This window comes from Tetranychus urticae, chromosome 1 (genome assembly GCF_039701765.1).
Source record: "Tetranychus urticae isolate SD_2017Ah chromosome 1, NJAU_TeUrti_SD_1.0, whole genome shotgun sequence".
Taxonomy (NCBI): Eukaryota; Metazoa; Arthropoda; class Arachnida; order Trombidiformes; family Tetranychidae; genus Tetranychus; species Tetranychus urticae.
Window position 1 is genome coordinate 28,803,069 of NC_142958.1, and position 26,376 is coordinate 28,829,444.

Here is a 26,376-nt window from a genome sequence, read left to right on the forward strand (position 1 = left end):
TATCAAATCTGATACCAAAGGTTCACAAGGTACCCTTTAATGCGATGTGTATTCAAGCGACGATTTTGCTGGCTTAGGTTTCAGTTGTTCATTTTCAACACACTATCTTAGCTAATGCGCACTTTGGTATTTTTATCATTGGCAATCATTACGAAACATTTCAAATACCTAGGTAAGTTTTGATATCTACTATTTTATCAAATTTTCTAATTTTTTGTTTTTTAGATTTTTTCTACAATGAAAGACGATATGATCGAGATGATTCATCTAGATGATGATGAAGACTGTGAGGTCCAATACATTAAAACCATAAAAAACAAGACCAGCAGGATAGCAAAGAAAGTGTGATTCCAAAAAAGAAAAATTTGCCAGAATGTCAATCTCGAAAGGTGCATTCAAAAATCTACAGATTTTGATGAAAAATAAAATAGTTTATTGAGCAAATATGTTTATTATAAATGAAGAAATCTTGAAGAATTTTGTTCATAGGTTCAATAGATAAATATTCATTTTTGATCATTTTACGTATGAGAAGTACCTATTTAAGTCATTCAATCAGCTATGCACAGAAACATTCCCAGGCTTAGAACTTCTCAATCGATTTGAGTAGTGTCTCACTTTTTTGCGAGGTCAGCGTTGTCCTCGATTTCGGGCAAAATCAAAACATCACTAAATAAAACTTGCATTTACTTCTCTATTTTGAAGACATTTTCGATATCTACTAATACTGAGGGAAATGACCTTATCACTGTAGTCACTATTGACTAGAACTAGTCACTATAAACCAAATCAGTATGTTTTTTTCAACTTTGATTCTTGATTGCTTCATGATTGAATTTAAATCTTGTTAAGTGAATCGTATCCTTGATTGAGTCACACTTTATTTAATCAATTTTCCGTCAACATTTTGGGATCAACAAAAGGGCGCAAAGAAAAATGACCTCAACATTGATCTTTCCAATTTTCTTCCAATCTTTTTCTTCTTCTATTGCTATTGTCTCTAACTATTGATTTTCTCGTTGATTACTGTTGCTATTAGAAGACAATTTTGCTTTTATTTCACAATCATGACTACCAACAGCTACTTTGTATTCCAATAATGTGCATCGTCAGAATAATCTAACTTTTCATCGTTTCATTTTCTTTTTTATTTTTCTTGTTTACATTTAAAGTGAATCATTGAAGCCTCATTACTTATTATTAACACACAAAAACGTCAACTGGAAATGTTGAACAAGCTCATCTATTTAGTAAACTTTTAATGGTTCCTTTAGTTTATTTGTCAGAAAAGATCCTGTCTGGTTTCAAATTAACCAAGCAAACTTGCGCTAAAAGCAATGAAAACAGAGGAGATTTTGAAGAGACGAAAAAAAAGTAAAGTTGAAACGAAAGTGAAAAAATTGAAAATTTTCTTTTCGTTCATGTCGTCTTTATAAAGAGAGGTTTACATGATAAAACTGATGTTTATATGGTTCATTTCATTTTCATCTTAATTATTATCAACTTGTGATAAACAAAATTCAACGTTATTCATCCATAACAGGTAAAGACAAAAAGGTAAACAGAAAAGTTGAAGATGAAGAAACAAAACAAGAAGGAAATGCAAATTAACATTTACAATGGAAACTGATTGAATAAAGTTAATGTACGAATGAAAACAAAAAAGGCAACAATTGAGCTCAACTAAACCATAACAGTTAAACTTGATGAAAGGTAAAGATTGAGATTGAAAGAGAGGCAAAAAAGATTCATCTAATTGGCATGGAAAAGCAGGCTTTTCGTTGGAAACAAAAGAAGCACGCAAATCAAACAGAATATTAGGTTTAAATGTGCATGAATCGAGAATGAAATAATTGAGTGGAAAATGTAACTTCACCAAACGAAAAGAAATGATTCTAAAAAATAAACTCGTAAGTGCAATCACTCAAACTGAATCGATCATTTTCATTGGTAAAAACGAGTTTGAATCGATTGAAACTTGAAAGTCGAACTGAAACGAGCGAAAATTTTCATTTGTTGTTTGATTACAAGTTTGATGATCAGTTTAATGATGAAGTGAATGAAAAAGTTGTGAAAATGCAACAAAATGAGGTTCATCATTATCATCACACTTTGACACAAACCAAAGTCATTCATTCTTTGTGATTTTCAACCTTGAATTGGAAAACTTTTTTTTCAAATTTCTTCTTCTTCTTCTTGCCTTCTTGCCTTCATCAGTCTCATCATCATTTTCAGCCTCCCTGGAGTGTTCAATGCTTGCTTTTGATGTTGTTTATTGTTGATGTTCAAAGATGAGAAGTCATTTTTCAACAGCATTTGCAGGACATTGAATCATCATTATATTGATTTTGTTTTGGCCGGTTTACTTTTCAATGGTAAAAACAGGAAAGTTATACCAACAAAGATGAACAAAAAGCAAGGAGAAAAGAGATTCTGGATAAGGATGAGAATGGTGATCAACGATAATAATGATCATCATGAAACTTCATCATGTCCAATATTCTTAGAGTTTTCTGCTTTTCTCTCCTTTCTTTTGTTCTCCCATTTTATCGACTCTCAATCACTTTGTCTCATCATCTTCTCATCATTATTTAGTTTGCTTTTCCTTTCATCATCATGACAATTTCATCTTCAACAGAGAAATGGCTACATTTCGATATTGTTAATTACAATGTTGAGCCAAATCTTATTGTACCTAATTGATCAAATGTCTTCATTGGTTCATTTTTTTGCGCTTTTCCTTCTTTCTTTTGCCTTCAGCTTTTTGGGTTCGATTGAGAAAAAAAGTTTCTCTTAATGATTATCATCATCAACATGATAATTAGTGTACAACTGGACAATGCAAAATGTATTAAATGTATTTAACTTGTAAACAATTGTTATCGTTATGAAAAGGTATGAATTGAATTGGGTAAAAGCTGGAAGACTTTTGGTGGTTGATCGAAAAAGACAATCAATAGACAAAATTGTGATCAAAATGATTGCATTACTGTCAATTTTAAAATGCTAAAAATTAGCTAAAAGCATTTTTGCTTCAACATTAAGCGTCTCTCGATATTCGTGTTGTTACAATTTTAGCTTAGGTGCTAAAATTTTTGAATTGATTGTAGTTTGAACCAGTTTTCTGTATCATTTTGTGTAACTTTTTATAATGGACAACATCACAAAAAAAGATTTAATAGTTTGCACATTTTTACTTGCTTATTAAGCTGGTGAAATGAAATCCTTTTAATATTACATCCAATCAACCACAGGCAATGACAAACCAATTTAATTGCAGCTTTGTGTTGTTAAGTCAGGTTTAAATGTTAATCTCTCTAGATGAGCTTAATTTCAATCTGCTTGATTGAGAGATTGTTCAAGCACACAATTTTGAAGACAAAACTTAAATGTTTATTTACTCAAAATTATTTGAAATCAAAAATTTTTAAAAAAAATTGAGACAAATAACTAAATTTTGATGAGAAAACTGTCACACAATGTTATCATATTCATTTGACCTCCAAACGACTTCTATCTTTTGAATAGCGAACGATTTTCCCGCTAAAAGAATCTTTAAGAAAGCTCTGAATCTTCGAAAAGTTTGCTATTCGTGAACTCTTGTACTATTGGACAAATGGAAGTAAATAAGGCTGGATAGTGCTGCATATAAAATAACAAATGAAATCTGTACAAATTGATTTATGCAAGAAAATTCGTATTCTCATGTTAAACAACTTTCAACTGTAATCTGATTCTTCGTGTTCATCATTTATTTATCATAATCAGAGTTATTAAATGTACTACTGTGCTTTGTATAACAACAATGCAAAGTACAATATTATGTATTGGTAGTCAAAGTAATGATAATGTTTAAAAGGTTCAACAATTTCAAAGTAAATTCAGTTGATGAACTTTTCGCTTTCTTTTTCTCTTCTCTCACTTTTCCATCATTTCAAGATTTTATTACAATTATTACAAGTATCATCATTATCATTATTTATCCATTGAGAAGAATGCAAAATTTACTCTCTTCAATTATCTAAAGATGAATGTTGAAATGTAAATATTGAATGCATTTATGAAGATGAAAGAAGGAAAGGAAAAAGGAAAAGCAATTTTACTCTTTCAATGAAAGGTAAAAGGTATGCAAGATTCAAATGTAAATTGATAACATTGAATAATATCAAGACTTTTAACACCTTAAACCTGTTATTGGAAAGGCAAAACACATTTCCTAATCTTTTGATTGGAACCAAAGAAAAGTGGTTTTTTGTTTGCAATTTTAGTAGAAAAGTGTTTTCATTGATTTCAACTTGTAAGGTTGAACCAGGTTGATGATGATGAATGATGATAAAGGTGAAGAAGACAGAGAAGAGAGGTGAACAAGATTAGAATTGATCAAGAATATTGATTTGAAATTCTGATTTGAATAACATCAACATTGAGTGTTAATCGTATGCAACAAGCAAAGTTGAATCTCATTTTGAAAATCACTTTGTGTTAGTCAATGAATGGTTCAATGAATGAAAAAATAAATTGCAATCTTTTTTTACCTGAAAAACATTCCATCAATTCAATGTTTTCCGAATTTCGTTTTTTTTCATTTTAATTTTTGATTCTCATTCTTCTTCGTTTCTCTTTCCTATGATAATGTTGACTTTGGTTGGTTACATTTTTCATGTTGACTTACTTGCAAATGGAACTGTAATTATTACTGATTTCACTTTTCGCACAACCATCAAGTCGAGTGTCCATTCTCGAGGTTTACTTCGACGAGTATAGAAGCAGCTTCTTGGATTGTTGTCTATTGCCAGTGAAGGTGGATAAAGTTTGATTGATTCAGGCGATGAAGCTTCGCCATAAATTTGCAACGGCGAATCTAAACGGGTTGGTCAGGTAAAATAGAAAATAAAAATTTAGATCAATAATAAATCTTCATCTGGAACTTTTCTGTTCATCTTTATGTGCGAACTGAAAGATTTCGAGAAAATTGGATGTCGTAAAAGCTAATTGTTTAATGATAAAAGATTGATTTTTATTCCAAGATTTGAGACTATTTGCTTGTCAGTATATTTTGGATTTTCAAATAAACCAAAGGCAGTGTAAAATATTTTTACAAAATTTGATTGAGTATAAATGGAAATATATTAATACAATTCATGGTCAAGAAAACGCTTTAGATTCATGTGTGGCCATTATTTATCTAGCAAAGTTGAAAGATGTATTGAGCTACCTGATGCTTGATGGATTCAACCACCAGGACCTTTGAGACTCTAAATCTTTGCATCAGTTGAAAAACGGTCAATCAATTTCAATACAATTTAACTTTAAAAAACATGTTTATAACAATGAGTTATTACCAAAGTCCAATAATCTGTACAGAATCCCAGACAATCCCTCTGAGAATCATTTCAATCAAACAATTGGAATCGGAAAATCAAATTCTGAAAATCCTGTAATTTGCAAAAACTATGAGAAAAACTTGCATTTGCAAATGTTCAGAAACTAACCAAAAGCGTCTTAAGTCTTTGCTACAACTGCAAAATCTGTAAATGGCAGAAAGGTTAACAATTTAATAATTAATTCTGACTGGATCATAAAAACTGAAAAAGTTTGATTTCTTAATGCAAAAGGCATAAGTTCGAGTTTTAAAGATGAAAACATTGTTAAAGTCTAGTGAATAAGTAAAATATTTCAAAGTTGATCAAAAATCTTGGCCAAGAAAAGTAGTGAAACAAACAAATGAGACTTGAAATTGAGCTTTAATCAACCAATTAACAGACTAAAGGCCATTTGGCCATGATTAATCGACTTGATGTTGAAAATTGTAACCAAAATGTAATTAAAAAGGCAACTCGAGTGATTAAACTCACCACAAATGGGTAAATTTCCAGACCATTTAGTGTTGTTTAAACAAGTTCGTGAACCTCGACCACGAAGAAAGTAACCCTTTTCACAGGCATAGTTAACAGTGTCACCATAATTGTAGCTTGATTCCGATGTAAGATAACTTGATGACAATAACTTACCATAAGCAGGTCTACCAGGATAACCACATAAGCCTGAATAATGAACGTAAATGTTGGTTTAAAATGCTAATCATTACAAGGTGGATGCAATAAGGTGAGACTTACAACTGGCACTATTGATAATCCAACACAAATGAAGGGCAACAATTTGAAGGAAACTCATAGTTACTTGAAAATCATTTGGTTCAACTTGGCGACACAAATTTTCCTCGAACAAAAAGAAACTTCAATATTTATCAGAACTAAACAATTTAACAAATGAACATTTCCAATGGCAAATTGCTAGAGCAATTAACTTGAGTCAAGTCACAAGTTTAGAGTTTAAAGGTAAAGTTTTGCAAAAGTAAACTTTTCTAAATAATTTACTGTTTGGTGTCAACATTGAGTAGCCTGGATCAACTTGTCTAACTGAATCTTCAATGTTTTATCTCTTTCTGTTCATCAACTTTTACTTGACCTTTACAATGGTTATTGCACGGTTCTTTGATAAGGTACAAAAGGATCGTTGGTTCGTTAAAGAAAGTAAACAGGTAAGAATAGAAGCAGACAGAGACAGAGAATGATGATATGAATGGTATAAAAAGATTGAGGCTTATTTTTAAATAATGATAATCATCATCTTAAGGAGTGAAAAGGTAACACCCAATGTATCCTGCCTGTTTGGTTATAGTTGAATTTACAATTAAAAGTAACTTCTCTTGCAACCAATTTGATTAACTTTTCCAGGTTGACAATGTGCTTCAGACATCAACTGATTAAATCAATTCTTGCTGGATAACAAGATATTTTTTTCACTTCTTTTTCCTTCATTTTCACTCCAAGACTATCATTAAATGCTAAAAGTGATAGTTGTACAAAGAAATGGAAAGTTGAGATTATTTTATGGGTAAAAAATGTAGACCTTTTTGACGGATTTCTCATTAAATTTCATGTTTCATGTCAGCTTTAAAAGTCTTGATTTCATGTTAGGTAAATGTATAGTTACTGAGTAAAAGGTTTTGCTGTGTTTTACCGAGTTTAGTTGAAAATTTAATGAATAAAGGTTGAAAGGTTGACAAAAATAATGGCAAAAATTGCCAGTTTATTGAAGAGTTGGTCAAAAGTAAATGTTGAGCTTTGAAAAATTTTCTGGTTTTTAGGTTTCTATTAATTTTTGAGTGTCTAGTCGAGCCATTTTAGTGTCAATGAGACTTTAGGTTCAGAGTTTTAAACAAAAATATTTACTTTAATCACTTTGGATTGAATTGTCTTTTTGAACATTTAAATTGACAAAATTTTAATTTTCTTATCCCATTGAGATTGGGTTAAACATTTGCAAATGAAAATTTAAATGAAACAGTTGTCTGTAAATCACAACAATCAGAGTAAATAAAGTGAAATAAAAGTGCAGAGATGTTAGTAAAGACTCGTCTTCATCTTAACCATTTTTGTCAACTTTTTTTGGGTTTGGGTTCTTTTGTCTTCATAACCATTACTTTACGTTACGCATCAAACTATCCACTAATTTTACTGAACAAAGAGAAATCTTTGCATCTTCTTTTCTTCTCTTTCTCTTCATCTTCTTCTATTTTCCTCTTATCATCATCGTCTTCTTTTCATTGCTCAAAGACAAGAATGAAAACACTGAAAATAACAGCATTTGAAAGTGTCTCTTTGCTCTCAGTCTGGTAAGCGAGTGAAAGGCATCTTGGGATGGTTAGCACCAAGACAGTGAAGAGGAGGATTGAAGGATGAAAGTGTTGGAAAATGAAAGGATAAACAGAGCTGGTCATTTTTGGTGAACAACAAAAGACAATATAATGAAATGAATGAAAGTGGTTATGTTGGTAATGTTTTTAGGTTAGACTTTGTTCAGTGAAAACAAGCTTTTATTGTCCAAGAGTTGAAAAAAGGTAAACATGGATAACCTTTTCATTTTATTTTACTAATTTTTTCTTCCTTTTTCCTTCTTACCCATGATATTGAACTGAAAAAAAAGTAATCCAAAAATGGACTGATTTATAATTTAATGGAGTAACAATTATTTAAGATGTAATGCTTATGTCAACCCAATGGTTTGTGTCTATTGTTAACTGGTGATGATTAAAGTACAGATGGATAGGCAAATACAAAGGCGAGTCAACTTGTTGATGGAAACAATTAATTTCAAATTAGATGAATCTTTTTGTTGTCACTAAATTAGTGTTTACTCTTTTTTTGTCTCAACCTTTTTTGTTCATTATTCATTGTTTTTATTCCGACTCATAATCCTTTTCAATTGATTTCAACTGTTTGGTTATCATTTGAAATTCATTTTTGCTTTGATGTGGAAAAATTCAATCAAATGGAGATTTATCAATCTCATCATTCATCTGGTTACTTTAGCTTAAAGCTTTAGGTTTTGGGTTAGACTTTGATTGGATGGTTATAAATAGTTGAAGGAAGATGAACAATTTGGTTTAAACCATTTGAAATTATTTAAAGCAACAGTTGAGTTTGAAATTGAAAGATAAACAATAAAATGAGAAGATGAAAACTGAATGAAAACTGAATGTAATTAGAGTTTTTTTTGTAGGTTCATTTCCTTCTGGATTATGCCTGGTAATATCTTCCTTCAAAAGATGTTTATGTTTTGGTAAATGGTTTACTCATCATCTTTGCTCATCATCATCCTCACAAAATGTCTTTCGTCTGTGGCTGGGTGAGAAGAGAGGAAAACCTAAGAGAAGCGTTTTTTGGCTGTAGCTTTCAATTTTGAGTTGTTAACCCAATCCTCTTCCAGGAATAGCTTTTCATACCAGCTTTTTGGTTCTAAATAGTGTAAAGCTTGAACCCATTTGTATTATTATGGATAAATTGATTGTTTTTACACTTTTTACGTTCACTTTGATTGTATTCACAGTTTCCCTCGATTGTCCATCTAAATGTGACCCATCAAAATGTCCAGAACCAATAGACTGTTTTGCCGGAGTAATCAAGGTTAGTTAACCATCAAAACTGGATAAACAAAGAGTAACGAATCTTTACAAGTTTCATTTTATATTGTGTTTTAAGCGTTAGTTTAACCATTTGTCTGTGTTTCATTGAAAATTTTTGATTAATCTTCTCTTGGATTTATCTTTTTTATCCATCTTTGGGTTGATTCAGGATCAATGCAATTGCTGCTCCGTTTGTGGACAGTTTGAAGGAAATAGATGTTTCGATGCTAAGCTACAAGGTTTAAACAAATCGTACCAATTATATGGAGCTTGTGGTGAAAATCTGGAATGTAGATTACGGAAAGATCTTGATCCAAGTGAACCAGCGGAAGCTTTGTGTTTCTGTATTAAACCTGAAATGGTTTGTGGCAGTGATGGTGAAACATATGATAATATCTGTCAGTTGAATGAAGCTCGATACAAAAGACGCGATGGATTAGTAGCTTCAAGCAATGGCCCATGTCAATCAGGTAATGAATTGGATCTGAAAGTGATCTAAAATGTAAAATGAAATGAAAACTGATTATTAATTGATGATCTTTTTATGATGGAACAAATTTAGCTCCGAAAATTGTTTCCAAACCTGAAAATTATAACGTCTCTTTGGGTGAAAATGTTGCCTTCATGTGTCAAGCTGTTGGTTGGCCAGTTCCAGTTATCCAATGGAAAGTGATGCTTAGAAAGACTCATGAAATTAAACGATTCAATTCATTGACCAACAATGATACTCATATTACCATTCAAACTCGCGATGGTTTAAAACCATTTGAAATGACCAGTTGGCTTCAAGTTGTTGGTATCAAAGCTAATGATGACGGTGAATATCATTGTATTGCCTCCAATGAAATGGGTGAAACCTTTGATTATGGAGTGTTAATAGTCAATGAAAAGGTTGATCAACATAAATAATGATTTAACAATAAATATTGTTGTTCACGGTATTGAGCGCGTTTGCTTTTCACGATTTTGATTGAAAAACTAAATTATTTTCAATCAACCTTTTATCATCTTTCTCTGTTTCTGTCCTTTGTTTCAAGTCAATTGTTGATTGCCTAAAATTATATAAAATTTATTTAATTTTAATTGTTGGTATTGCTTTCACATATTCACTGTTCAATCATAATGGGCACTTTTTCAAGCAAAGCTAACAATATATCATTAGACAAGACATTTGCTTAAAAATGGCGTTTTCGATTAGTCAAGCAAAATGTACAGATTGAATCCGATTGTTTGGGTTGATCTTCCAATTCAAAGCCAAAGATATTTTCACCGGTCAGCTTTTTCTTTCTCAAGCATGGATCATCAACAAAATATCCTGATAACCTGGAAATATGAATGAAAAGAAAATGAATTTCAGTGACTATTCAAAATGAATGTATTTAATTCAATAATAAATGTCGAAAAGAAATGTTAGCCTTACCTTGTTATCCTTAGATTGTCAAGATGTCGTATATAAGATACTGCTAGTCGAAGAGTTTCTATTTTGGACAATTTACGGTCTGGAGGTTCAGTGGGAATCAAATTTCTTAAACAGGTCAAGGCTTGATTTAGGCTTTGAGTCCGATTTCTTTCCCGTCCATTGGCCACTTGCCGTTGATGAGGCTCTTCATAAGAATCAGCTAGCTGGTTATCTAGATTAACTGCAAACAAGTCAACATCCGATTGAAATAAACTGTTGAATCCTGGCAAATATTGGTCCATAACTAAATAATTTGATTTATAATATCTTAGCAAACTGAAGCAAGGCAAAAGCAACTTGGTAAATCACATTTTTCATATTTCCTGGTCCATTGTCCATCGACAAATAGCAGCAAACTTGTTTAGGGGAACCAACGGAATGCTTGAAGCAATCAAAATATCATTAAGTCTTTTTCACTTATGCTTCTGTTTTTTTTCATAACGAGCAAAAATTGAAATAGATAAGTTGACTAATTAATCATGTTTAGCTGTCACTATTCAAAAAAATAAGTCTTTGAAATTGAGCATCAATCAGTCAAATATTACAATCTTGGATAAAATAGTCAAAAAAATCAAAAATGGGTAAAGCGATTCTGGAAAAGGCATTAAATAAAATGTAGATTAACTTTGGCAGTAAAATTTGTCAAAGAATACGCTTAAAAGAGATAAGGAGCATCAAGAAATCCAGCTCCGGCTGCAATTCCAGCTTCGGTGTCATTAACTCGTTTACTTCGAAGCAAATAACCTCCTTCTTCGTTACAATAAACTTGTTCACCATCAGCTAAGATTGAACCAAATATTCCCAATTCAGAGATTATTGTGTCTTTAACAAAATTTCTAGATTTTAGACTAGATTTATAATCAACGCCATAATTAGTAACCGGGACGGCATCGATCAATTCCATGAGAATATAAGCGTTTCTCTCGTCTGATTTTCGGATTTCAGATAACTTGGTGACAATATCACTTCCATAGTAGTTGTTACCTCCTCCTTCACGTTGAGGTTTGAGTACGAATTTTTCCGGATTCTTGAGACCCATCTCTAAAGATTTATTTCCCTCTGGTGTATCACTGAGATGATAAATTGCTGCGAATGTACCATACAATTCATCCAATCCTTCTTCAGGTCGAATAAATCTTTTTAAAATATTCTTATCTGTTAAAATCTGTTGAAACTTTTTAACTCCGGCCAGTTGATATTTTATTGATGGACATTTTATAGCTTTGGATCTTTCAAGTAGTAATCTAGCTTCCCAAGATTTTTCATCCGGATAATCGACTGGTACATAGCCGGTTCGATAATAAACAACAGCAACTTCTTTGCCATCAACTCTGAGAATATTATTTTCATCCAAACAGTCTTTGGATATATCGGAAAATTGTTTTCTTTTCACAAGTATATCTGGCCTTTTACGGAACAATTGGATTTCAATAGCTTTCTGATCACAAATGTTGAAAGTTCGCTGCTCAACTATAAATACTATTATTGCTTCCTTTTTGCCATAAACTTCCCACGCTTTGATCAAACTCGATGCTACAAAATCACATGTGTTTATCTTTGGTTGTTCATGTTTGATATCGGAAGTCACTTTATTATTCACATAATGGTGAAGTTCAGAGATTGCAGGAGCTAACCCAGCAAAGCTAACTGAAATAGCGTTGATTTCCACTTGACGAAGTACTTCTGGTTCTTTATTTAACATATAATCCGAGCGAAAAATCCCTAAATTCAACTTGGAGGCTTTAACATCTTGAGATACTTTCAGGTAAATTTCATAAAGACTGCGAGTAAACGAATCAACACGTATCACATCAGCTAGTGATTCTTCCAAGAATTGTTTATCGTAAGATATCCGATGCATCATTAGATTGATCCCTTGTTGAATCCTTTGAGCAAGTAAACACCATTTCAACGGGAATGGTGATGGAAATAATGTAAATCTTAAGGATTGTAAGCAATTGTCATTAGGTAAATCGATGGATCGACAACCTATACCTATGTAAATAAAGAGCACGATATGAGTTGGAATTGTAAACAACAAAACAGTAACATTTTGAATAAACATGATGAATGCTTACCTGTAGTCAAAGCAAATTCTTTGGCATCTTTTTCGAGCTGGTCCAAGGTAGCGTCAGTTAGTTTAGGTACACAGGACTCCATGTTGAAACGTTTCCTCAATGTTGCCAAAACTTAGACTGAAGGTGAGGAAAAACCAACCAGCATATATGTGTTGAGATAAAGGTGAGTTGAAAGGTACCTATCAGTTGTACTCAATGTTATGAATAAACTGGAGGCGAGTTTTTTATCTCTTCCTCATAAAACTCATAAATAAAAAGAAAGAGATTATTCTCTAGATTTCTAGCGAAATTCTTGTTAAAAAATCCATATTTTAATTAATCCTGAGATGCAATTACCTCACTCCAAGTTACGAGGAAATAAGATAAGATTGCAGATAATTCGCAAAACACGGTAAAATTATTACATCAATTATTACAATTGATAATTCACATGACATGATTCACGTGTTAGGCAATTTTATCATATGTGAGCTCACTTAGTGAGTAAAGATTGACTTTTCGCGAACAATTCAAAATGCTTTATATCAATTTCACCGGAAAAATTTTTTCTATCAGAATATATTGAGATTAAATAAGATCGGAGTTTCAAAGATCTAGAATGGCCGTGATAATAAAGCATTTAGCGATAGTTAAACCGTTCAATTGTTAACAATTTTTAATAAAAATAACTAATCAAGATTCAAATGCTAACCTATGGTAGAATCACAAATTGTTGCGTTTTTAGTGAGTTTCAAGGTGATCTTTGACAATCAATGTTGATTTCAAAGTAAATTTGAAGATATAAATAATTCAACGAAAGATAATCAAAAGGTTTTTTTTCATTTGAATTGATTTGATTTGTGAGTTTAATCAATTCGATGTTTATAAATTAAAAAAGATTAAAAATCTAAATTGCTATGCATTGACAATTCGGGAGAAATAATTACAATTTTCCAGAAATGACTGATGAGGTGTTCAACTTGAGATGTAATGAAGCGGTTTAGTAACAGAGGTGGGTCAGAGTCTTGAGATGATTGATAACTTTCAATATTGATTTGTTTGAGAAATAAATAAGGAACAAATTGATCTACAAAGAGAGAGAGAGAGAGAGAGGGAAGAGAGAAAGTTGATGTTTTTGATATTCATTTTGTGATTCTCATATTAAATATTTATATATAAATTATATTATTATTTATAATTCACTCAATATATTATACATATACACCTTGCCCACTGTCACTAGATGCTGTACCATTGGCGGTAAAGTTATCAGCTGAATGGAGATTAATTTTCATTGGATATGCTTGTCCACCATCATCGAAAAACCTTCTAAAGGTAAATTCAAAGAATGCGTGTTCTGGATGTTTCCCATTTTCAGTAATATTGTTTCCATTCAGATAATCATCATCACAGTCTAGTAAACCATTACTATCCGAAGAAGACGAGTGCAATTTATCTGGATCGATTGGATCAAAGTTTGAAGTGTCCGTTGGATAACGAATTTTAGGGATGTAAGGTGCTTTCTGTTTACGAAGGCCTCCGTCAAAATCGATAGATGAAAAGAATGCATGTTTTTTAATCTCATCAGCTCCATTTTTGCCTAATCTGTCTTCAGGTCCACAACATAGCTTCAGAATGAGATCAGTTGCATCTCTGGATAATTCTGATTCTATAGGAATACGTAGAGTACTTTTCCAATTGATTACCTTAATTGAGAAAAAAAACATAATTAGTTGAAGTCTAATTATTATAAATCTTATGTTAATCTTACCTTATTTTGAGTTTCTTCAGGAGTATTGGCTAAAAATGGTGGATGACCAACTAACATTTCATATAATATAACACCAACAGACCACCAATCGCAAGATTGTGAGTAACCAGTTCTCATTAGTACCTCTGGTGCGATATAGTTAGGTGTACCAACAAGAGAATGGGCTTGACAACGTTGATGTTCCCGTCTTCGTCGTCTTTCTAAAGGTTTAACAATATTGGTATTTAAACCACAATGACATTGATTGGACCAATCTTGATCTACAATGTCCAAAGAATCGCCTCTGCTGTGGTCAACTCCATTATTGCGTTGATAATATTTTGAATTGTGAGTCCAACGGAAACCGGTACACAAACCAAAATCAGTTAATTTAATATGACCATCTCTATCTATTAAAATATTGTCAGGTTTAATATCACGATGAATAAAACTCATCTTATGTACACTCTCTACCGCCAAGACAAGCTCGGCAATATAGAAACGAGCCAATGTTTCCTCGAAAACACCAAATTTGATGAGCAAAGACATGAGATCACCACCAGGAATATAATCCATAACAAAATAAAGATGATTTGTATCTTGAAATGAATAATATAATTTAACAACCCATTCATTGTCAGCTTCAGCAAGGATATCTCTCTCAGCCTTGACATGAGCAACTTGGTTACGCTTAAGAACATCCGTTTTACGCAGTGTTTTCATTGCATACAACTGATTGGTATCCTTTTTACGAACCAAGGCAACCTCGCCAAAAGCACCAACCCCAATGGTTTCAATTTTAACAAACATTGATTTCTTCATTTTTGCCCTTTTTAATCTTATATAATTGCTCTCCTTTTGATGTAACATTTTACGCATTTGACGCTGAGCAGATTCAGATAGACCAACTTTGGCCATTTCACTTTCTAATTGTTGCCTTCGTAGTTCCCGTTGTTGCTGAGATTTGATTACATTTTCAACATGTTGCTCCATATAAAATTTAAATGCTGCCGGTGAATAGTTGCGTACTTTTGTTTCACGCCTTTCTTGTTCCTTTTCCTTGGAAAGAGGTTTCCTTTGGGGTATTGGAGATTGATTTATTTCTTTGGGTGGACTATTATATCTGAAATGAATGAGAAAAAGAAAAATTAGAATGATATTTCTTGAGATACGCTAATTAATTATGCTCTTGTAAAGCAGCTCAAAGATGCAAAGAAGAAAAGAACGATAATGAAGTTTATTAACAAAAAATAACATATTTTGTTCAATTCATTACCAAAAAAGACGTAACGCTGTTTATGCGTGCGTAGCAAAATGAAAGTGAGATAAAGCAGATAAAACGAACAAGTAGATAGATAGAGAAAAAAAGGAATAATCAGATAATGTTGATAAATGCTGTAAGCCTGGTAAGCTATTTGTTCAATGATTGTGGCTGCAGCCTTGAGGATATGGTTAATTTTTTTATCGCCATCTCTTTACTATTACAGGTTACCTCGATTAGATCTCTAAGTTTGCTATTTATTTATTTATTTTTTTGTGTCTCAACAAGAGTTGAAGCCATGAGCCCATTAGAATCATTTGGCAAAAATTTCTTCATACAACCAAATTGTTATTAGCTGAGAGAGAACCCAAAAGCAACTATACAAACAAGCAAAGCAAAAAAAAATTGACATAACTTGAAAATTGTTTCAAGCAAGTTTTGGCAAAATTGTTTTGCAAAATACCAAACATTTTGAACCAAATTTGAATCTTGATTGAAGTTTAACTTTTCATTTTGCACTCCATGAGCAAGCATAAGCAAACATATTAATTGGAGATTCTTTGAAATCTCAATTTAAAGATAACAAAGATGCATACCGATGATTAATGTCAGAATGATGATGATTATTGGTGGCTGAAGATGTTTTAAGTTGCTTTTCCCCATTAGAGGACGGAATTGTCGCTGTTGGTGGCGGCGGCGGTGGAGTCGCTGTATTTGAAGGTGGAGGTGGTGGTGGAGGCAGAGGAGGAGATGATGGAGGGGGAGGGGGAGGTGCTGTTCTTCGAGTGGTTACGGTTGGAGTTACCGTAGATTTAGTTGGACCTGGAGTTATGGTAGTTTTAGCTGGACCTAGAAATAAAAGAAAATAAAAATTAGAATTTGACAAAAAATGTTGAATTAAAGACAGAGTTTACTTTTTTTCCTTCATTATTTTCAGCAAGTTTTTGAAGAGAAAGAAAAATATGAAAAAATTAATAAACGAATGTTCTGAACGATTTTACCGGCATTTTAATATTGTTAAACTTTAAGAAATTTAGTAAGAATTGCTTGAAATTTAGAGTTTTGAATTTTGTGTTTCCATGTGTCTTAAATGAGAACAGTCAAACTTTATTGTTTGAAAAACTGGTTCAATGTTAAACCCATATCAAGACATTGATATTTCCAGCTGTATCTTTGGGATATAAAACGGCTAACAGATGATATTTTCACATTAAATAATCTCGAAAAATTATGCTTATCGATGCTCATTGCTCCATTAAGTTTATCTTTGATAATGAAGGGTATAACCATTGGTTTATAAACAAGAAACCATTTGAACAATTTGTAAACTAGTGATCGACATATTGACAGGCTCTGGAAGTTTGGATCGTAAAGCAACAGCTGCCATATACAGCAACTGCCATTACAACATTCATGGTCACAAAGAAACGAGCATAAGTGGGAAGATGAAGCCCAATTTCAAATATGGTATGCGGTGAATTGTTTCATTAAAAAATAACTAATAAAGACCAGAATCACTGAGTTATCTGGGTCGACCAGTAATAGTATCAAAAATGTATAATTCTGGATTCAACGCAGTTGTTTGAAATTTTTTAAGACATTCGAGTAAATCATCAAATTCATTATCATACCTAACTGTTTCGAAAGAGCAGAACTGAATGAATTTAAACAATTTGAATACAATCATCAGGAATGTTTCGATTCATAAAGTTTTACCCTTCTCTCAACAACTTTTCCTGTTGCTCAAAAGACTTGAGAGACGGGAATATACCGTGACGAGCGAACATGGACAAGATAGAAATTATGGTAAAGAATTTTACCTGCGGCAATAGCTTTGCAATTAGCGTGTTTTGCCGAAATAGATAATACCAAGGTTAAATATTTTTGGATTATTATGAGGTTAGATTGGCCATTAAAATCAATTGGAAAGATGATGATGACGGAGTAAAAATAAAAGGTAAAAAGAGATTGAAAGATTGAGAAGTGATGAAGATAAGAGAAAGAGGAAAGGAAAGGATTTAAACTGTTTAGCTTAAAAAGCTAGCTTTTAACTTTGAGCGAAAAAAGAAAAGTTCATAAAAAAGTTTAGCGTAATGTTTGCTATTTTGTTTGTTTGCTCACGTACTTTTTTGTTGACATTGGGAGTAAAACAGGGACAAGTAAAAGGGTTACGGTAAAATGCATTGACAAAGTTTCAATTTGTAAGGAATGAAAGAAAGTAAGCAAAAGAAAAAAACCAAAAAAGCTTAACACACTACACACACACACAACTTACAAGTCAAACAGAAAAGGTAATTCACAAAAAGTAACTTTTTTTTGTCAATTAACTATTTACAGAGAGTGGGAAAGGAAAGGTAAAACACAACTAAACGCTACGTGTTTTTGGTTAAAGGAAAGTGTAAGGGAAAGATGCAAATAAATGCATATGGTTGAGATAGGGAAAGAATGTGATAATTATGATCTTTATACTAAACAGATGCTGGTTAATGATGACGATTAAGAAGAGATCCTGATTTAGCTCATCTTGTAATAAAAGCTCAGTACAGTTGAATATAAATAAACACAGTATAATAGTCCAGTAGAGTTATTGGACTAAAAAGCAGAGAGGAACCATTATTAATATCACATGAGGATGGAAAATAGAAATTTTTGTTGGGCGCAGTTTTTGGGTTCTTTTTTTTCTCTCTCTCTTTTTTCATCTTCCCTCTCTTCTGGTGATTGCTGTTTTGCGGTTGGGCCAGCATGTTTATATACATTATGGACCAGCGGAGATCACGATAAATCAGGAGGCTGACAGATCAAAGTGTGATATCCATATTCTAACTGCTGTTCATGGAATTTTGGTTTCAGTAAACAAAAAATTGCGACAAGATCTTCAAGACAAGAAGCTGAGAGAGAGAGAAAGAAAGAAGAGAAAGAAGAGAGAGAGAGAAAGCCTTATCTAACGAGCAAACATAAAATGAGATTTGCTGAAAAGTCATTACTAAAAGTTTCTTGATGCTCATCACGTTAGGATAACACTTCATAAGTTAAATTCCAGAAATATATAGGTTTCACTCCTCTCGTTTTTTCTTTATTATCATCTTCTTTCTCTTCTTTCTTTCCTTCTTTCCCTTCTCTCTCTCTCTTTCTTCTCAAACTAGTTATCTGCCTTTCCTTTTTTCCTCTCATCTTCTTTCTCTATTATTGATTATTGTCTTGTACAGGTAGATGCGCGCCATCTCGTTGATTGTGTTCAGGGTAAAAAAATATTCAAATGAACAAAAGAAGAGCACAAATTGAAATGTCAAAGACATTTGAATAAGTGCTAGCAAAGGTTTTGCTTTGGCCCTAAAAGAGGACCAATTTTAACCTGAAACGAAATGCTTGTGTTTAGGAATTGTTGAGGGAAAAAAAGATTTTTTTTCTTTACTGTTTATCTCATTGAAAAGATACAATATGACAAAGCTGATATCACATTCCTTGACAGATATTGAAGCCAATGGTTTTTGCCCACTTGTTGGTTTAGTTTTTCCCCTCTTCTTCATAAATTGCTCGCTCATTTTTGTTTGCTTTTTCAGTAATCATGAAGCTTCAGTGTCTTTTGCTTTCTAGACCAATTTTCACACTCAACTGTCTCAATTATTTGAGTGGCATTCTTTCAAGATCATTGTTACTATTTTTTGAAATATGCCAATATTTATCAATTGATTTTTATCTAGTTTTTTCATTACAATGCAATTCAGTAATTGCTTTTGTTTTCTTTTTGCCTGGTAAACTTTAATTTAAGCTGTATAAATTCAAGAAAATTTATCTTGAGCGTTGACCCATCCTCAAAATGAATTAACTAAAACGGTTGAAGCTTTGTAAGCACCATTCAAGGTAAAGGTATTTTGGTTAATATAGCTGTAGTAATGGTAAACTTGAATAGAAATGGTCATTCAATTGGATGCAAGGTTAGTTGTTGCCTTTTCTACTCAGCTTTTTTGCGGACTAACATCATGATAACTGCTCATTCAACATGTTTCTCGTTGGTGTAACACACATTAAAAGTTGCCCCTCATTCCAATTTCAGCAAAATACATATGAAACCAAATTCCAACAAAAGGTGGAGACACTGCTTTTTAAGCAGCAACAGCATGCTAAAGGTTCACAAAAAAAAGTTTTCAAGAGGAAACAAGAAATTCTGAAACAGATAACATCATTCTATTCAACTAAACTAATGTTCCCAAACAATGAAATGAAACAAAAGGGAAAAAAATTCTCAACAAAGAGTCAACTTTGATAATGAAAATATTTCAACTTGTAATTAAATGAGCTGATTAAATAAATCACATTTTTGAATGAATTTTCAGTTGTGCAATTTTGTTACCCAATACATGATGAAAGGGTAAAATGAGATTGGATATTGAATTTTTGGTATAAAATTCTTGAAAGTGAATCAAAATTTAACGAGCGATTGCGATAAATTTATCAAATTGTTTGCGGTTCACATAAATATGAAAAAAAGTAAATGATTTTTAAAAAAATGTATTAGTCATTTGATTAATCTTTTTTCATAATCTGAGCAGTTCACGAGAGACTGTTGAAGATTGAAATTTGGATAAATGATTACATGGCTATAATGATACAGTCTTTTCATGTAATTAATAAATCAGGAAAGTATTGGAAGTATGAAGAGAGAGAGAGAAAGAGCAAAATCTCGCATCTTCATGCTGATGATGATTGATACTAATCATGATTAAAAGCATACATCAAATTCACACACACTTATGTATATGTGGTAACAAAATAATAGGTTTTATCAACAATTGTATAACACGGTAATGAAATGTAACACTGTTTAGGTAAGCACTTTCTCGACATTAGATGAGTAAAAATATTTTTTACTTGTTAAGTGATTTGCAAGGCAACCTAATGGTGTAAACGCGCAACCAGAACCAGAAATATTTAGGTAAACTGTTGAACCTGTTTTGCTGGCTGATTAATGGTAATAATCATTATTTGACTTTGTAATTGTAAGAAATTGTTTTTTTTCTCTCTGCAAAATAGATTAAAGAATGGATCGAAATTTCAATAAAGATGAGTTTCTATCCTCAAAAAAGCAAGAAGGAGGAAGAAAGAAGCAAGAGGGCGAGACAAAGAAAGAAAAGAAAGAGAAATTCTTTAACGATTGTTTGAATCTCAAAAATTTCTCTCAATTGGTCGAAGAGAAGAAGAAGAAGAAGAAAAAAAGAAAAGAAAAGCTGAAAATAATGAAAGAAAAGGAAAAGAAGAAGATGATCAGGAAGACGACTTACAAGTTATAGTAGACGATAAAACTACATTCCCATTACAAGTGGAAGTTGATGTTGATGAACACTCTGATTCAGTGATGCTTGCCGAATCGTTGAACTGCATCAAGGTACTAGGCTTGGGAGGTAGAGGAGGTCCATTATTGCTACTATGGATGACACCGACTTGAGATGCACAAATACTTTCAACAGTATTAACCAGATCTGAATTGGGTGGCAGTGGAGGTGGTGGCCTCGCAGGTAATTGACTTATATTAGGTAAATTGGTGGTGGTTCCATTATTTTCCCAGAGTTTATTATTACAGTTTACCGGTGTTGGTTTACTTGGACGACAACTGTTTCCGGATGATACAATTGTCGATACAGGACCGGACGCCACAGCTCGCTGAACAGCTAAAGCAGCTACCGATGAAGCATAACTGGGTGGGTCGGTTGTTGGGACTGAGACTCCATTATTGATAACATTATTATTATTACTATTATTACTATTATTGTTAGAGCTACTGTTGTTGTTACCATTAACTCGAGGTGTGTAATCCGTGATACCAAGATTAACTGCAGCTCCTGAGAGAAGAAATATTGAGAAAAATTTATATTAGTTATGATATTTTTTGACTCAACTTTCGTTTGAATAAAAAAGCAGGCGTGTTAACGTTTGTGGAATTTTTTTTCAATCATTTTGATGGATTATCAAAGGTAACTGTCAACAGCAAACTAATAATTGTTTGATTCAATTTCAAAATTAAATTATTATCAAATGCTATCCAATTATTTTGTAAACATTCAAGAAATCAATTGACACAATCATTTCTTGTATAATATTGATATTGTTCAATTATTTTGATTATTGAAAGTCAAGTTTCTCAGTAAAGATGATGACTCTTTTAGCGCAAGTTGCCAAGTTTAACTCAATAGTGGATTGAAAAAAATACAACAGTGATGAATATTGAAACCAATATTTAATATGATACTCGGTCAAGGGCAACAAATAGCTATTATTATTATCATTATTAAAATGGATGCAAAAATAGCGATGATAATTTTTTCGCTGTTTTACATGGATGGAGAAATGGTTGAAATTAACTTTTATAATCTTATTCTGAGATTGAGAAACTATTTTGATAATGTTGATTGAGTTAGTAAACCGGGATCATTGAGTACAACATATACATGCAAAAATGTGAAATACATCAAATAACCTGAAAAGAGGAGAGAGAGAGGAAGAGGGAGAGAGAAAGGAAAGAGAGAAGATCATAAGAAATTGGAAGAAAAGCAAAAGCTGCAAACTTTTTTTGCCTAAAAAAGGAAGAGTTTTTCGTTTGCAATGGAGTGACAGATGTTTAGCAATATCTAAAGCACACAAAAATGCCAAACACTGTTAAGGATCAAGGGGAAAAGCTTATAAATGCAACTGGCAATGATTTAAACAGAGAGCCATAAGGCGCGAACTTATCAATGTCAATCAACAACCTTTGAAAAATAAACATCGAATGCGTAAAACGTGATTATCAGCTCTAGAGATTCGCAGAATCGTAATTAAAGCAACTTAAATGTTTAAGTAGTTATGGTAGTCATCATCTTTAGTGTATCTAAAAAATGATTTCATGCAAAAATAACAAAAAACATGGTAAACAGAAATTGTTGTAATTGCATAAATGAATAGAGGGATGATAAGGATTATACCAGAGATTTAACCAGAGATAAATTATGAATGATGTTCTGACGAAAAATATGGAAACTGTCAATTTTATTGAAAATTTTTTAAACATTTTTCTGGTAATAGGGAAGGTAAAGAGAAGCAGAACAAGAGGAAGCAAGAGTATTGATGAAAAACTGGTGGTGATGAGTGTCAAAGCACTGCTTTCAACATGATACTATCTGAATAACTTTCAGACAAAAGGTAAACTGCAACTTGATATAAATCCGGTGTCCCGGGAAAATATCAACTGCCTTCAAGGCAGAGAAAGAAAGAGAGAGATGAAATGCTGAATACGATGAGGGAACATTTAAGAAAAACTTGATAAACTCGTGCAATATTATGGGTCATCATCATCTACTGAAAGACTGAGTAGTGGTGAAAAAATAACGAAAAAAATTGCACTTTGTAAAACATGGGAAGACAAAGTGAACACAAAACTGATACAATAAATGGCAATTGAATCATTTTTTACTGTATTATGAGAAGATGATAAGGAAACGAATGTAACAAGTCAACTCTTCTCTTTTTTTGCTGCTTCACTTCAATTATCTAGTTAAATAGTAATTTATATCGGAAAGCAAAAAAAAGGTTAAATTGTCAAATCAAGTAGAGCACGGAATGATGGAAAGAATTTACTTGCATGGTGATTCACTAGATAAAGAAAGAATGATAACAAATGCGGATGAGAAATTTATGATAGATTCGATTATTAACTACTTTAAAGCAAGAATGAAATAAGTCATGAGTTGTGATAACATTTCAATCGGTGATTCAGTCCAATAACTGTCATTTTTTTGCTTTTGTTTCACACAATTATAACACTTTGCCAAGAATCAAACACATAACATTTTTTGATTAAAATGTCCAGTTATAGCGTAATAATGAAGAAACCATTGAAATATCATACCTGATGATAAAGATTCAGATTCTTTCGGCACTGATGAAAAGGAGGCTGGATAAGGAGGAGGTGGAGGTGGTGGAGGCTGTGGGGAAACAATAGTATCCTCATGGCTACACGAACGATTATATCCATTGATATTTGCTGTTGAGGTTGATAATTTGGTCGGTTGTTGAACAGCCGATATGTATGGTGGAGGTGGTGGAATAACTGGACAATTGGCTGAGCTAACTTGCAATGGTGGTAATGGCGGAGGAACCGTTAATTGATTTTTGTTGGTATTATTTGCTGGATATGGTGGTGGATTGTTGGCTATGTTACAATTGGATGGTAAAAGTTTTGATTCGAGACCAACATTATTGGTTGATGAAATGATTGTCTTACAACTTGTGTAAGGCGGTAAATGATTAGCATTGGATGTTGGTTGTGAAATTGATTGATTAGTTGACGCGGCTAGTTTAATTGATGAGCTACATGTGCTATTGGTACCGTTATTGCCATTTTGAGAAATAAATGTGTGTGGCGATGAGTTGACCGGAGGTACTGTCGGTGCAATAGCCGTTTGGAGGACGGGTTTTTGTACTTGAGTACTTTTCACTGATTGCATTATAACAGGTGATTGAGATTTTGCCTGACGAGCACTCCAAGCTTGAAGTTGAGATGTTTTGATGACCGAACTGACCACCGTGGCTGCAGCACCTCGTAGGCAAGAGGAATTCTGCGAGGAACAAGTTGATGATGCTGAGGACATCATTTTTGGAAGTTGTAATGATGGTGGTACAGAAGAATAATCGGAAGAGCTACTTATGGTGGGCGTTGGAGAAAGACGGCCTGAACTAGATGATGCAGCATATGGAGGTGTTGAGATGGACGAGTACAAAGATGATAGACTTGCTGGACTATGAGGATAAGAGGGTGGTTGTTGCAATGAAACATGAATGGCACTGTGGTTATTAGAGTTGTTATACAAAGATAAAGCTTGTAATTGTTGAGCCAATTGTTGTTGTTGCGCTAAACTGAGGTTGGATAAAAATCTCTAAAAAAAGTAAAAGAAAAAAGAAATACAAAGAATTAGATTTAGATAATGTTGAAATAGGAATGCATTTCAAACTTGAAAAAGTTGATCAAGAGAATGTTGAAGTTAGCCCAATATTTTACAGCCTTGGTAAAAAACATGGAACTGTCAATAATTCAAAGAGATGAACAGAAATGAAATATCCATCAGTTATGACATTTTTTCAGACACTTGATCTTTTAAGAATAATCTTCAACACTAGTTTTCTCTGGATCGTTCCTTTTCAGCCTGTTGCTTCCTCCTTTGACATAAATCCAATACACAAACCTTTGCAAAACCAATATTTAGAAGATATTGAGATATGTTTTCACCATTATCATTGGAGTTTCCTGAAGCCTCTGAATTAGATCCATTGGATGTAGAGGCTGAATTACATGGACCGCATGTTTGTCCAGGAGATGAGCTAGAATCACTAGTTGTCGATGAGGCACTAGATGTTGGCCTTTCATTGTTCATAAAAGGCAGCAGTGATATCCTAATTTCTTGTAATGCTTTCTGCCTGTATTGAGCTGATGATTTGGTATTATTATTCGGAATCTGTGCCATATTTATGAGCAGATGCTAATCACCAAATCAGCTTTTTGAATGCACATTGACGGGAGCACAGCTTGTTTCCTCTGCTCGCTATTTTCTTTCTCTTTTCTAAAAAAAATTTCCGTTTGACTCGATCCAAAATTGAATACTTTTTCCCAGAATACACACAAAAAAGAGACAAAAAGAAACAAAAAAAGATTAGTAAATACTTTAGACTTTAGAAAAGTATATGCAAGATGAAAAATACCAGCTAAACTGATAATGAAAGAGACACATTAATGAGATAAGGACACAATTTTACAAGGCATTTTGTTGGTGTTAATCCACAAATTGTTAATTAGATGATAAAAGCACAAATGGTGAAGCACATAAATCCCAATGTAAAACTATAACCAACAAACTTTGAATATTTACCTGTTGTTGACTCAAGAGCTGTGTATAATAAAAACAAGGGTTGCTCAAAGAACACACGGTTGATCAATGAAAAAAAGGAGAACACTTAAAATAAAGAAATTAATTTAACTAAAACAAAAATAATGTAAATAATAAGAAGTAATTTGGTGTTTTAAATTACTTGTAGTAAACATAGAATAATATTTATATCAATAATAAGTAATATTATAATAGTAAATTAATAATACAATGTACAGTCAAAACTCTATTATTTCACACCATCGGGACCTGATAAATTCGGTGATTTTAAGGAGAATGTCTATAAACGGAATGTGTTTTTCAAAGAGGTTATAAAATCTCTTTACAGGTGAAACTTGAAACTTATGTAATTGATTAAAACTAATTAAATAGAGGTGTGAAATATAATAGAGATTTAACGAAAAGAAGAAACACACAAGAAAAAAATTAAAAAGACACATAAAATTAGTGTAGATGAAGAGAGACGAAAGAGAGAGACAGAGAGAGAGAGAAACGAAGAGGAGAGCAAAAAGTTGGTTAACTTAATGAATAGAGAGAAAAAGAGAGACTAGAGATGATGCAGAAAGAGGGAAAAAGACCAAAAGTAAGAGAAGAAAGGCAAATATTTTGTCAAACATTTTTCTGCCTCAAAAGATTCACAAAACTTCGTTACTTAAATTCCTTCTAACAGATGGAGACAGGAATATGAAGCAAGTTTTAAGCTAAAAGAAAGACCATCTGTCGACGAAAATCTGTTCCTTTCTTCTTTCTCTTTCTTTTACCCTCACTCTAAACTCCATCTGTTGGGTTGGAATCATATTATCGTTGATTTTGTTTTCATTGTTTCATTATTTATCTCTGATTTTGACTATAATTAAACTGATTCATTGATATCAATAGATAAATGAATTATCATCTTTACACCTTAATATGTGCTACAGATGTGTTTTTGATTCCATAAATGCTACTCGACAAAGTGTTGATAACCTAA

General features: G+C 32.5%; 5 protein-coding genes across 5 annotated transcripts; 1 reads left to right on the plus strand and 4 right to left on the minus strand.

Annotated features, from left to right (window-relative positions):
• Positions 1-455: 455 nt before the first annotated feature.
• LOC149094911 (CUB and sushi domain-containing protein 1-like) lies at positions 456-6,387 on the minus strand. Its single transcript, XM_089266362.1, has 3 exons — positions 6,117-6,387; positions 5,856-6,044; positions 456-4,861 (listed from the first exon to the last, which is right to left on the minus strand). Exons 1-3 carry the CDS (start codon positions 6,172-6,174, stop codon positions 4,659-4,661), a joined length of 450 nt encoding a protein of 149 aa, XP_089122488.1. The 5' UTR covers positions 6,175-6,387; the 3' UTR covers positions 456-4,658.
• Positions 6,388-8,750: 2,363 nt separating this feature from the next.
• On the plus strand, positions 8,751-10,051 carry LOC107369770 (insulin-like growth factor-binding protein-related protein 1). Its single transcript, XM_015937746.3, has 3 exons — positions 8,751-8,969; positions 9,138-9,438; positions 9,531-10,051. Exons 1-3 carry the CDS (start codon positions 8,838-8,840, stop codon positions 9,875-9,877), a joined length of 780 nt encoding a protein of 259 aa, XP_015793232.1. The 5' UTR covers positions 8,751-8,837; the 3' UTR covers positions 9,878-10,051.
• LOC107369771 (transcription factor 15) lies at positions 10,017-10,762 on the minus strand. The gene is made up of 2 exons (XM_015937747.3): positions 10,389-10,762; positions 10,017-10,291 (listed from the first exon to the last, which is right to left on the minus strand). The coding sequence occupies exons 1-2, from the start codon at positions 10,667-10,669 to the stop codon at positions 10,144-10,146; spliced, it is 429 nt and encodes a 142-aa protein (XP_015793233.1). The 5' UTR covers positions 10,670-10,762; the 3' UTR covers positions 10,017-10,143.
• Positions 10,763-10,946: 184 nt separating this feature from the next.
• On the minus strand, positions 10,947-12,902 carry LOC107369769 (glutathione synthetase). Its single transcript, XM_015937745.3, has 2 exons — positions 12,506-12,902; positions 10,947-12,422 (listed from the first exon to the last, which is right to left on the minus strand). Exons 1-2 carry the CDS (start codon positions 12,585-12,587, stop codon positions 11,083-11,085), a joined length of 1,422 nt encoding a protein of 473 aa, XP_015793231.1. The 5' UTR covers positions 12,588-12,902; the 3' UTR covers positions 10,947-11,082.
• Positions 12,903-13,142: 240 nt separating this feature from the next.
• On the minus strand, positions 13,143-26,012 carry LOC107369767 (uncharacterized). Its single transcript, XM_015937743.3, has 7 exons — positions 25,389-26,012; positions 24,708-25,122; positions 23,375-24,401; positions 20,775-21,332; positions 16,092-16,344; positions 14,256-15,357; positions 13,143-14,190 (listed from the first exon to the last, which is right to left on the minus strand). Exons 2-7 carry the CDS (start codon positions 24,984-24,986, stop codon positions 13,696-13,698), a joined length of 3,714 nt encoding a protein of 1,237 aa, XP_015793229.1. The 5' UTR covers positions 24,987-25,122; positions 25,389-26,012; the 3' UTR covers positions 13,143-13,695.
• Between the last annotated feature and the right edge of the window lie 364 nt (positions 26,013-26,376).

Coding starts and splice junctions, on each gene's coding strand:
- LOC149094911 (XM_089266362.1), bottom strand. CDS start 6,174: ATGAGTTTCCTTCAAATTGTTGCCCTTCATTTGTGTTGGATTATCAAT. Junction 6,045..6,116: donor GATTATCAATAGTGCCAGTT/GTAAGTCTCACC, acceptor TTCATTATTCAG/GCTTATGTGGTTATCCTGGT. Junction 4,862..5,855: donor TGGAAATTTACCCATTTGTG/GTGAGTTTAATC, acceptor CAACCCGTTTAG/ATTCGCCGTTGCAAATTTAT.
- LOC107369770 (XM_015937746.3), top strand. CDS start 8,838: ATGGATAAATTGATTGTTTTTACACTTTTTACGTTCACTTTGATTGTA. Junction 8,970..9,137: donor GTTTTGCCGGAGTAATCAAG/GTTAGTTAACCA, acceptor GGGTTGATTCAG/GATCAATGCAATTGCTGCTC. Junction 9,439..9,530: donor CAATGGCCCATGTCAATCAG/GTAATGAATTGG, acceptor GAACAAATTTAG/CTCCGAAAATTGTTTCCAAA.
- LOC107369771 (XM_015937747.3), bottom strand. CDS start 10,669: ATGGACCAATATTTGCCAGGATTCAACAGTTTATTTCAATCGGATGTT. Junction 10,292..10,388: donor GACAATCTAAGGATAACAAG/GTAAGGCTAACA, acceptor TCATATTTCCAG/GTTATCAGGATATTTTGTTG.
- LOC107369769 (XM_015937745.3), bottom strand. CDS start 12,587: ATGGAGTCCTGTGTACCTAAACTAACTGACGCTACCTTGGACCAGCTC. Junction 12,423..12,505: donor AGAATTTGCTTTGACTACAG/GTAAGCATTCAT, acceptor TTATTTACATAG/GTATAGGTTGTCGATCCATC.
- LOC107369767 (XM_015937743.3), bottom strand. CDS start 24,986: ATGGCACAGATTCCGAATAATAATACCAAATCATCAGCTCAATACAGG. Junction 24,402..24,707: donor TAAATATTGGTTTTGCAAAG/GTTTGTGTATTG, acceptor TACTTTTTTTAG/AGATTTTTATCCAACCTCAG. Junction 14,191..14,255: donor CTGAAGAAACTCAAAATAAG/GTAAGATTAACA, acceptor TTCTCAATTAAG/GTAATCAATTGGAAAAGTAC.